This window comes from Equus caballus, chromosome 2 (genome assembly GCF_041296265.1).
Source record: "Equus caballus isolate H_3958 breed thoroughbred chromosome 2, TB-T2T, whole genome shotgun sequence".
NCBI lineage: Eukaryota > Metazoa > Chordata > Mammalia > Perissodactyla > Equidae > Equus > Equus caballus.
Window position 1 is genome coordinate 57,778,821 of NC_091685.1, and position 11,080 is coordinate 57,789,900.

At 56.3% G+C, this 11,080-nt stretch overlaps 1 protein-coding gene across 3 annotated transcripts; it reads right to left on the reverse strand.

Annotated features, from left to right (window-relative positions):
* Positions 1-847: 847 nt before the first annotated feature.
* On the reverse strand, positions 848-6,505 carry EGR3 (early growth response 3). Of its 3 annotated transcripts, XM_003364491.5 has the most exons (3): positions 5,801-6,461; positions 5,339-5,391; positions 848-4,537 (listed from the first exon to the last, which is right to left on the reverse strand). In XM_003364491.5, exons 2-3 carry the CDS (start codon positions 5,376-5,378, stop codon positions 3,528-3,530), a joined length of 1,050 nt encoding a protein of 349 aa, XP_003364539.1. In that variant the 5' UTR covers positions 5,379-5,391; positions 5,801-6,461; the 3' UTR covers positions 848-3,527. The 3 variants fall into 3 exon arrangements, with proteins under 3 accessions (XP_003364539.1, XP_001492393.1, XP_070117364.1); XM_001492343.7 differs by lacking the exon at positions 5,339-5,391 and having other exon boundaries at positions 5,801-6,505; XM_070261263.1 differs by lacking the exons at positions 5,339-5,391; positions 5,801-6,461 and adding an exon at positions 5,531-5,765.
* Between the last annotated feature and the right edge of the window lie 4,575 nt (positions 6,506-11,080).

Consider the following 11,080-nt stretch of genomic DNA (forward strand, 5'->3'; position numbering starts at 1 on the left):
TCTATGGCGGGCAAATAAACTCAGTTAAGGAAGGGGAAGGTTCTGGAGAAGAAAGCTCACAGGGTAGGGGAAGCACTGCTTTTGTGGGAGATAGAAGTCATAAGATGCGAGAGGTTAATGCTATATAAAACATTCCTTGTGTGTTCTCCAAATCCCAAATGTTCCTTCTTTTCAAAGCTTTGCATCCCTGGGTAGTTCATAAGAGCTGTTTTTCAGCCAGGAACACCTTTCTCGAAAGGCAGCCACAAATAGTAAGGCCTGGAGAATCCTGTCCAAGTGGGATTGAAGTTGTAGAACTTTTAAACCTGAATTTCCCAATTATCTGACAACAAAAGATCAACAGTTTCTCTGGTTTCTTACCAACGCTGCAGAACCCTCTTAAGTCTATACCTGTTTTTCAGGCTTTAAAAGCTTTAGCAAGAGCACTCCGCAGTATGGCTGAGGAGCCCCTCAAGGGTCCTGCTCTGGTGCTTCCCTTGGCCATCAGAGAAGCAGTCCATACACTGGATCTCCTCCCTTCTACCTTCAGACATCCACTGGAAACCGGAGAGAAGGGGTCCAGGTTTCAGTCACTAGCCCTGGCTCTCATTAGCTTATCCAATCTGTTCACCTGATCTCTCTGGCAGTTTGAGGCTCCCAGAGCGGGGAGGAGAATCCCATTCTCTTAGAACCACAGTGAACACTCAACACTGGATTTCAAACACCGGAACCCGCACAAAATTCTAATCAACTTCCAGTAAGACCAAACTCCACGTTTCCACGTTGAGAGTTTTCAGAGCAAGAACGGCAAAACCAGGCAGAGGAACCTATTGAACCAAACACCAGTCAAAAACAAAACAAGGCAAAAAACAGGCCAAACCAAAACTTTATGCTATGAAAACAAGAAATAAAATAAGGAGATTTATAGGCCGGCTGATTGTCAGCAAACACAATATATTTACTGTATTAGCATTTGCTCACAGTGCAAATGGTACAACATTACACCATTTCAATATTTCGTTTTTTAAAAATGCTGTTTTCATTAACTATTTTATATTGGCATAACAATGTGACAAAGGAGCAAATGAAATGTTGGTGAAGAATTTCACCTTTTCACAATATCAAGCATATTTTTAACCTTAGTATAAGGTACTATAAATCCAAGAAATAAAAACATCCACAAAATATATTACATCTGGTTTGTCTTTTTCTAAGTACTCAACTTTATACAAAAGTCTTTCAAAAAATATCATTCCCCATAGGTTTTCCTGTTTAAAACCTGTTTTTTTCTCTCAGTTCACATAAGTTAGAGTGCATTTTCTTTTGTTGTTTTTTAAAACATGCAGACATATAAAAAATCTGGATAGCACAACCTTTTGGCAACAAAGTTATTTTTCTCTTATTTTACCTTAAATGTCTGAGAACAGTTTTATTAAAACAAAGGAAAACTCAGAGTTATCATGCAGTGACATGCATAGCCCAGAAGGAGCGAGGAAAAAATATTGAAGATTCTGACTCCTCCTTCCAGCTTCGAAGTGACCAAAATTTTTTAATAATCATCACATTATAAAAAGTATTCAGCAAAATACTGTCTCTGCAAAGAAAGATTTTACCCTTCAGCTGAAAAAATATGGGCCCTCTTGGCAAACTTCACCCTCTTCTGTCTCCTTCTACAAAAAGTCCAAGTACCTGGAAATCCACAATCCCCTGCTCTTTGATTTTTTTCCCTTTCACTAGACTCCTTTTAGTATTATTTATCCACCACCAAAAAAACAAAAAATGGTGCTTTTTTTCTTTAAAAAAAAAAAAGTGGGAAAAGCATAAAGTGACTTTAAAAACAGACATTCTGTAAACTCCAGACCTTTGTTCCTTCTCTCTGGGCAGCTAACTGACCACAGGAGAAATACCGCTAATAGGGAACAGTACATTCAGTCAAGACTGTGCTGGAAGCTGTGTCAGAGCAGCCTTCCCTACTCTTCCACCTCAAAAGAGTCACCCCTGTGTGGAGAGGGCTGGGGAAGAGGGGGTGCCTGAGAAGAGGTGAGGTAGGGTGGGGAGAAGCTGAGACTGGGGCATGGAAAAAGACATGCCTCATTCATCACCACGAAACAATGCAAAATTCTCCATATCTTTGAGGAAAATTTGGACAGAGTGTGTGTACGTGTGTAAATGTATACATACGTACACACATGCATATGTATATGTACATACACACACATGTAGATATAATCTCACCTGTTAAACTTTTCGTAAAAAATAAATCACTTAAAGCTGTATATGCCTACAAATTCCCCTAACTCCGGTGCACTGCACAGGATAGCCAAGTACCTTTGAGATTTTATTTTGCTAGGAATACATATTGTGTGTATATATACGCATATATGTGTGTTTATATATACATATACACACTCCCCATAGACATAGATTTAAATTCCAGCTGTTGTGTTGGTGATGACAAAGGGCAAAAAAAGAGCCTGCTTTCCCGTCAATGGCGGAAGGAGAAATGGGTATGTGAGTGAGGAAAAGACAAAACGATGGTGAAATGCGGTGGGTGGTTGAGGCCTGCCTTCCTGAAAAAAGACTTCGAGAGAGAGGGGAGAGGGCTTAGAGAGCAGAAGGGAGAAGACAGGGAGAAGGACGGAGGGCAAACTCAGGAACATAGATTTAAAAAGTGGGGCTGAGGAAATACATGTTTTAAAAGGCAGGTTCAGTGAAGGCTGCTCCTTCTCCCCGCAGATCAAACTGCCCTGAAGCCTAAGAGGGAAGCGCTCAGAAAAGGAGGGGTTCTGAGGGGCTAAACCCTAGCGGCGGTAGCAGCACCGCGGCGGTGGCATCCGAGGCATTTCTGTAAGAAATATTATTTCTGAGCAGATGGAAGACCGTCTCGTCTGGCTACGTGCAGGCCCCAAGTCTGGGACATTCCCCCAGCGGTCTGGGGACCCGATGTGGGGAAGAGTTTGGGGTGGACACAGCCCAGTTCAGCTCAAGAGTCTCCCACACACGCGCGCGCGCGCACACACACGCACACACACATACACTCACGCGAGCACGCACACTCGCGCGCATCCCCGCACGCAGACGCGCGTGCGTGCGGCGGGCAACAAGCTTTGCGCTTTGGTGCGCTCCTTACCCCCTCCCCCTCTCGGGTCTTCGAAGGGGAACCGAGGGAGACGTGGGGGGAACCGTGAGGTGCTTGGGTCTGGCGAGGTTTGGGCACGCCCCGCCTTCAGTCCCCCGCAGGTCCTTGGCGCGGCCCGGCGGCCCCTGGATCAAGGCGATCCGAACTGAACAAAGCGGGCTAGACGCCACCTTTCCGCTCCCACGCCTTGGCTAAGGTGGGGCAGCCAGGGGAAGGCGCCTCCTGCCCGGGCCCCCGACTGTTGGCCGGTGTGAAAGGGTGGAAACGGGGGACGTCGAAGGGGAACAAGGGACCTCACGTCCATGGAGAGGCCAGGGCGCGGCCCCTGCGCCTCCGTGGCTAGCTTTCCCGCTGCCTTCAAGCGAGCAGCAGAGAGACACTGGAGGGGAAAAGTGTTGGGGCGCGAGCCTCAGGCGCAGGTGGTGACCACAGGGGCCAAGGACACAGGGGGCGCCGAGGACGCAGAGGGCGCACCCCCCTTCTCCGCCTTCTTCTCCTTTTGCTTGAGATGGATCTTGGCGTGGCGCTTGCGCTCGTCGCTACGCGCAAACTTGCGCCCGCAGAACTCGCAGGCAAAGGGCTTCTCGCCCGTATGAGTGCGGATGTGAGTGGTAAGGTGGTCGCTGCGGCTGAAGCTCCGCATGCAGATCCGACACTGGAAGGGCTTGTGGCCCGTGTGGATGCGCAGGTGCCGGGTCAGCTCGTCTGAGCGGCTGAAACGGCGGTCGCAGCCCTCCGCCGGGCACGCGTGGGGCCGCTCGTGGAGCGGGGTCTTGCTGGGTCGGTTGGGGTACTTGCGGGGCCGGATGGGCTTGAGCGTGAGCGGCGGCTGGGGTAGGCTTCCGAAGCCAGGGTGGATCTGCTTGTCTTTGAATGCCTTGATGGTCTCCAGGGGGGTAATAGGAGGCGGGTTGACCCGGATGGGGTCCATGCCCTGGAAGGGCTTGTGCTCCGGAATGGAGCCCATGTCGTTGGGGTGATGATATAGGTTGTAGTCAGGAATCATGGGGAAGAGATTGCTGTCCAAGGCCGGCTTGGCCGATTGGTAATCCTGGGGGGAATAGGCGAGCCCGGGGTTGCCCTGCGGGTCGTGGAAGGACACAGGCTCCGAGTAGAGATCACTGCAGTTAGAATAGGGGGGCAGCGCCGGATACATGGCCTCCACATCGCCCTGTGGCGGCTGCACCATGCTAGCCGTAGAGGTCTGAGTGCTGAGTGCCCCTGAGGCCGGGGGCACCCCCAAGATACCGGCGCTCATGAGGCTAATGATGTTGTCCTGGCACCAGTTGGAAGGGGAGTCGAAGGCGAACTTTCCCAAGTAGGTCACGGTCTTGTTGCCGGGGGCTGGCTGGAAGGAGCCCGAATAAGAGAGTTCCGGGTTGGGCTTCTCGTTGGTCAGACCGATGTCCATCACATTCTCTGCGGAGAGCAGGGGAAAGACGGGAGGGGTGAGTGAAGCCGAGCCGGCTCCCCGGCCGGACGCCCAGGGCCTCGCCCAGGTGTGGAGGGTGCGGCCGGGTGGAGTGCGCAGCGCATGGGGGAAGAGGAAGGCTGCGCCCGGCGCAAAGCGGGCGGTGCCGCGCTCTCGGGCGCAACCTGGATACAGCAAAATACTACGGATCGGGGTGTGGAGCGGCTGCTGAACACACACCGCACACGCCGCGCACACACTCACGTACCACACACACACGCGCGCGCGCGCGAGAAGCATTGTTGTTGTTCCCAAGGTGGGGCGGGCAGGTAGCTGCAGCTACAGGTAGTTTCAGACCCGGAGAGTGCCGGGCTCTCGCTCTCGAGCGCACATAACTCGGCCTCTTCCCCCTAGCCCTGTCCTCCCCGGGACGCCGCACCTTTCCTGCCCCAGATGCGCACTGCGCCCGGGTCGGTGACCCGAAGCGCTCCGACGCTTTGTCCTCGGCGCGTAGAGGGGTGCTGCCCGAAAAGGGAGCTCTCCTGCCACCTCCCCGGGCCCCAGCCTCCTCTGGGCCTGAAGGAGCTTTCGGCTCTTGCTGGAGGGGAAAAGCCCAGCCTCAGCTAGCGAGGGTGGAGGGTGGCGGAAAATCAGCCCGTGTCTCCACAGCGGGAGTGGCTATTCCTCGGCCCCGGGATCGCCCCCCTCCCCCGTGGCAGCCCCCGCACGGGTGGACCCTCTCCCTCTCCCCGCCACCCCCACACCCCCATGGCTTTGCTGAACGCCAAGGAAAGGCAGCGTCGCAGTACCTCTCCCACCGCGGGGACTCCACGCCGCACATGGCTCCATCCCGGGTGGGAGGCTGAGGGAGTAAGGGGGGAGAGCGCGGGTGAAAGGGACGCTGGGCTCCTCCCGGGAAAGGGGGCGACAACACCACGCCTTGCGCGCAGCCCGGCGATCGCGCCCCCTAAGTGGAGAACCCTAGAGCCGCTCGCACCTACCTCCCTCCGGTCGGCGGCTGCCCCCACCCGGGAGAACCGAAGCCTCTACCGTGGCGTCGCCAACCAAGCCTTCCCGATCGGGGAGGGCGGGAGGAGTGGGTGGGAAAAGCAGCTCGCCCCCCAGAAAATTCCCAGCGCGCCCCCCCATCTCTCTTCATCCATCCATCCATCCATCCATCCATCCATCGATCCATCGCTAGCTCGTTCCCTCCTCCTCTTCCTCTCTCCCTTTCCTTCTCCGCTGCCTCGCTGCCTCCCCGCCGCCCTTACCTGTAGCCATCTGATTGTAATGGGCTACCGATTCGCTGCTGCCAGAGAAGAGGTTGAGCGCGCTGGGGATCTCCTCGGGGTACAGATTGTCAGGCAGTTGGTTTAGCAAACTGCTCATGGTCACCGGCAGCTTCTCGGCGAGTTTGCCGGTCATAGCACTCCCGAGCTGCCGCCGCCGCCACCGCCGCCACCTCCGCCGCTCGCTCCTAACGCAGCTTCCAGGCAAGCGGCATCCGAGAGGCGATCCGTGGTGCAGGGGAAAAGCATGCGAGAGGGAAAGTTCGGGGGGAGGGGGGAGGGAAGAGGGGAAGGGGTGGGCCAGGGGAGGGAATCTTCTCTTTTTGGGGGGTGGGTGGGAGAGAGGGCAAAGGTGGGTAATCCTCCTGGGTGCCTCAGCCGGTGCCGTGTGAGGCTGGGTCGTGGTGGTGGGGGGGCGTGTGCGGGGGGGGGGGGGAGTGGGGGCTGGGCTGGGGGGGATCGCGGCCTCAGTATTGATCTCACAAACAGACGCGCGCCCGCAGCCCTCCCGCCCCCCGATCCGCCACCGCCACCGCCGCCACTGCCGCCGCCGCCGCCTCTGTCGCTGCTGCTGCCGCTGCTACCACCACCACCAGCCCCGCCGCTTCCTAGCAAGCTCACTGCTGCCCAAAAGCTCCCAGCCAGGGAACTCCACCAGCCTATTTATCTGAGCCCCGGGAAAGCTCCGTGACGTAGCTGCCCATATATGGACAGACAAAGCCCAGCCGAAGGGGCGCGACGTCACAATGGAAGCTCCTCACAATGGAACATTAGAAAGCAGGAAGCGGGCCGCAGCCAACGTGCGGCGCCCGCACTGCTCGCGGATCTTAAAAAAAAGAGAGAAAGAGAGAAAGAGAAGAGAAGAAAGAAGGAAATTTCGAGAGGAAAGAGGGATGCAACTGAACGCAAAGCGGAAAGCGCAGAGCCGGGGGTTAAAAAAGCAATAATCTCCAGTGTGTTCATTCGGGGTCTGCGCTGAGAGATCGAGCTTGGCGGGCGGGGGAGGGGGGCCGGGGGGAGATTGCTAGCAAGTGCTTCCAACACCCCCAGCAGGAAGAAAGAGAATTGAAAACACCCGGCGAAGTCTCTTTGCAGCCTGGGAACTTCTGGGGAACCCGGAAGGTGTGCGCTCCGACCCTGCTCCCGCCGCTCTTCTTGAGTCCAGGACCCTGCCTGAGACTGAAAGGGAGCGCGTCCCTTTGAGGACGATTCCAGCGTGTCAGGGATCCTTGATCCGGGGTATCTCGAGAACTTTTGTGCGACCCTCATTCGGATTCGCTGCCCACACCCCTGTCGCTCCCTGGGCCCCTGACCCTGCGCTGACCCTCGGCTGAGCGCAGGGGCTGGACTCGAAAGCTGCAGAGCGGCTGCGCCGGAGGCGAGAACCCCGCACTTTTGGGGTCGAGGATGTGCAGTTTTGGTGGTGAAGAAGGAATGAAGTTGAGAGGATAGGAAACACGTGCACCATATCCCTAATAAATTCTCTAACAGTTCTAAAGCACCCACTTTGGCCACGGGATGGCAGGAGGGCCCAGCAGGCCCAGGCGTAGTCGCTGCCTATTGCTGCCTGCGAAGGGCCCGCCACAGAGTTGCAGCAGGAGCATGCTGAACCCACAATCTCTGAGCCACCAAAGCGGCCTCCTCTAGTCTCTACCCTCCCCCTCGCCTTCCACAGGGCTGTCCCTATTGCTGCCTGCCGGCGCCTTGCAGTCAAGGGCAGCCTGTTAGCCGACCTGGAGCGCTGTCATCTCCCGGAACGGCAGCAAATCCCGGGGGTGGCTGATACGTTCCCCGAGGCCTGCTTCTGGAGCGCGCGCGGCCGGGCCGCGGGAGAGGGGGAGGAGAGGAAGGGAACGTGGGGGAGCGACCCCGAATCACACCAGCTTGGCGTGGGAGGATTCCCTCCTCGGTGTCCGCGTGGGCGCGGCGAATCCCGCGGCCCCCGCTGGAGAGTCGGGGTTGGGGGAACGTGCATTTCTCAGGGGGAGTGGGAGTGTTGACAAGGAGGAGAAGAGGATCCCCCGGCCTCACGCCGTGGGAGAGCCACGAGGGCCGGGGACGTGTGGGAGGAACTCCCGAGCTGCACATCGTGGTGGGGGTGGATGACAACCCAGCTCTCCTCTTCACTTCACTCGGTGGAGAACCAGGGGTGGGAGGGCTCGGCCTCCCCCGGATCTTCTCTGGTTCTTAGGAAAGGAGGGATTCCCGCCGCCCGCGAGCCCCCTCTCCCCCGCCCCTGCTGCCGCTCCTGCCAGGCTCCCCACACCTATACTGGGGAGGCACTGCGCCCGCGGGCTCTCCTCCGCCCGCGCGGCGCGGGGAGGGACGCTCTGCAGCGGTCCCCAGCTCCGGCCGGAATCAGGGCAATGCAGCGCCTCCCACCCCCGGCTCCCTCCCTTGGGGGGGCGAGCTGCCGGCCCGGGGGCGTGGGCGGCAGTGTGAGCCGGGCTGGGCGCGGGAGGGGCCTTGGCGGCTGCTGGGAGGGTCGCAGGGCGGCGGGCCAAGCCGGGAAGAGCCATACAAGGAGCGGATCCGGTGACGCGCCGGCCGCGCCCCTTCTCCTTCTCGATTTGGCTGCAGATTCCGGTCCCCGGATTTGCATATTTTGGCATCCAGTGGAAAAGGAAAGAAGAACGGAACCCGCAGCCTTTAAAGGAACCGCACAGGCTGTAGCGTCACCTAGGGAGGCGGTCTGGGGGGAGTGAAAGATTAGCCAGCGGCTCCGGCCTCTGGCCGTAAGAGACTGGCAGTAGGGTAGAGGCGGGACCCGCGAGGTTCGGCCGCTCCACTCCCAGTTCTGGACCCTCTGCTGCGCTTCCTGCTGCGCGTGCACCCGGAGGTGGCGGGTGTCTCTACGGGTGCCTGCCCGGGGCCAGAGGACGCCGCGAGGTCCGCGGCCTTGGGCGAACCTCAGGCCCCAATACTGACGGCAGTGCCCATGTTTCCCCGCGCTAGGCTTGGCTCAGCCTGCGGGGGTGGCGGGAAGGAAGTGAGAGACCTCTGGGCCGCCCAGCTTAACTCCGGAGGACCCTACTATGATGCAGCCCCTCCCCACCTGTTGAGACCTCTCCCCAGGAGAGGAGGAGAGTGAGGGGCTGGAAACTCCAGTCGTGTTCCGTAGGAGGCTTCCTTAGGAAAGGCAGAGGCAGCGGGGACATCTGGGATCCTTGAATGCTTCCAGGGCCCCAGGGACGGTGGAAGAGCGTAGCCACTCCAGAAACGGCCCCTTTTAGGCTAGCTGGACTTGTTGCGCCCAACGAGAAGAGCAAGTAGCAGGGCTTGCCGGCCTGCTGCGTGGCCTGCTTACATGTTGGTGAGATTGGGTAGGAATCTTTTGGGGCAAGATGCCTTCCCCCTCCTTCCTACTAGTTCTTGACGTAGAATGGGAAGCTTCAGTTCAATTAGATAAGTATTCTTTAAAACTTCTGTGTGATCTTGAGCAAATTTCTGAATTTCTTTCTTAGCCTCAGTTTCCTTCTCTGTAAATTGGGGTAATAACAGTACCTCTCCCTTAGGAAGAATTAAATTAGATAATCCTCATAGAGTACTTGTGCTAGACCTCTAGCAAGCACTCAGTAAATGGCAATTCCTGTTGTTAAACTATATGCTCCCCACTCTACCGTGTGACAGAAAAGCCCTTTCCCCTGTGTGTCTTAGGCGTGAGTGTAGGTGATACGCAGAGTAAAAAGGGCCAGGTATGGAACTCCATCCCGTATCCGTGTGATCGGATACAAGAAGTATTAATGTTGATTACTTAGGGGGAAAAGGAAAGACCTATTTGTGTGCCAGGTACCTGCTGGGTGCTGCATCAACGTACAGATGGTTAAGGAATGGGTCCTCACTCTGCAGGAGCCCAAAGATTGAGCCCTCAATGCCTGGTGGTGACATAAGGCAGGGTACAAAGGAGTCACTCAGTTCTTTAACACTCTGGAGCATCCTTGTAGACTCTGTTGGAGGGTGGCTGTGGTTCCCAGGGTGGGGTGGGGGCATAGTCTGGTGTCCTTCCTTCCCTCCTTTGTCATGGAAGGAGCTAGGCTGGGAAGAGACTGCCTTTGCAAGCATAGGTCCTCACTGCCTGGCTCCTGTTCAGGTTACAGCCTGCACAGGTGTCCTTGTCACCCTGGATGCTGGTAGCAGATGGAGGCCAGCTTTCTGAGGTGGGAGGAGACAACCCTTGGAGTGGAGTGGCTGCTTGTAGACTGATAGCATTCTCCCACTGGTTGCTAAATCCTGAATTCAGCATAGATAAAAAGATTTTTCTCCTTCCCTTCCTCCTCTCCGCTCTCCCTCCTGAACAGGGGGCTGAGGGTGATTGTCTTAGTTTTACTGGCGGGCTCAGGTGAGATTGCCAAGGGTCTAATTGCCTGAACTCCAACCCTCGGACTTGTTGGGGAGCGAGTAGGCACTGGTTCAGGGTGTCCCTCACCCTGGAGATGGTGAAAGGCAGGCCCGGCCCTTTTGCAGCAGGGCCAAGGCCGCCCAGCCCTGGCTGCTCTCTCCCTCTCTCTCTCTCCCCCTCTCCCTCTCTCCACCACAGAAAAGGCCAGGTTGTTGCTCTGTCTTGCTCCTTAGTTCTGAAGTCATCTCTGCCCTCTGGACTTTAGTTCCCCTTTTACCAAAGATACCGAATCCTTCTGTGCTGTCTTACAAGAAAGAAACCCCCTCCAATTAATTCAAACTAGGGTGTTAGCAATTTAATGCATTGCCTTTCTCAGAGACTATTTGCATTTTAAAAGAAAATGCTTAGAGAGGGTAATATATAACCCAAAAGAATCAAGCCCAGTGCTTAGCAGATGCCTGGAAAATGGTAGGTGCTCAGAGACGCTGGTGGAGTGAGGTCTGATTGTGGGATATCAGGCCCAGGGACAAGGAGGGGGGAGGTTTGGGGTGCAGAGAGTGTCTGGGGTCCCTCAAATCACACCAGGCACCTATGTACAGGGCCTATCCTGCTGGGATTGCTTTCCATTTTGGGGTGCCCCACAGGATGTTCACAGGAGACAGACAGGTCATTGGTGGACTCTCCCTAGCCAGCCCTTCCTGGCGTTCTAGGGGTCATGGCCATTTCTTTGGTAATGACAGCCAGCTCTGAGGCTAGGTGGGTTTTACCTAGAAGCTTCTGGAAGGGGAAGGTTGTTGACAGCCATGACGACTTTTGAGGGTGGTGCTCCTGGTTAGGAGCTGGAGCTGAGTGTGACGTGGGGACTCCCAGAGGCTTCCGGCTCACAGAGGGGCTGTACCCACAGGAGAGGGGGTGATGGGAGC

Bases quoted from the DNA above. Each gene is read 5' to 3' on its own strand.
- EGR3 (XM_001492343.7), bottom strand. From the start codon at position 5,954: ATGACCGGCAAACTCGCCGAGAAGCTGCCGGTGACCATGAGCAGTTTG. The intron at 4,538-5,800 runs GTAAGGGCGGCG...TGCTCTCCGCAG, and splicing joins TTACAATCAGATGGCTACAG to AGAATGTGATGGACATCGGT.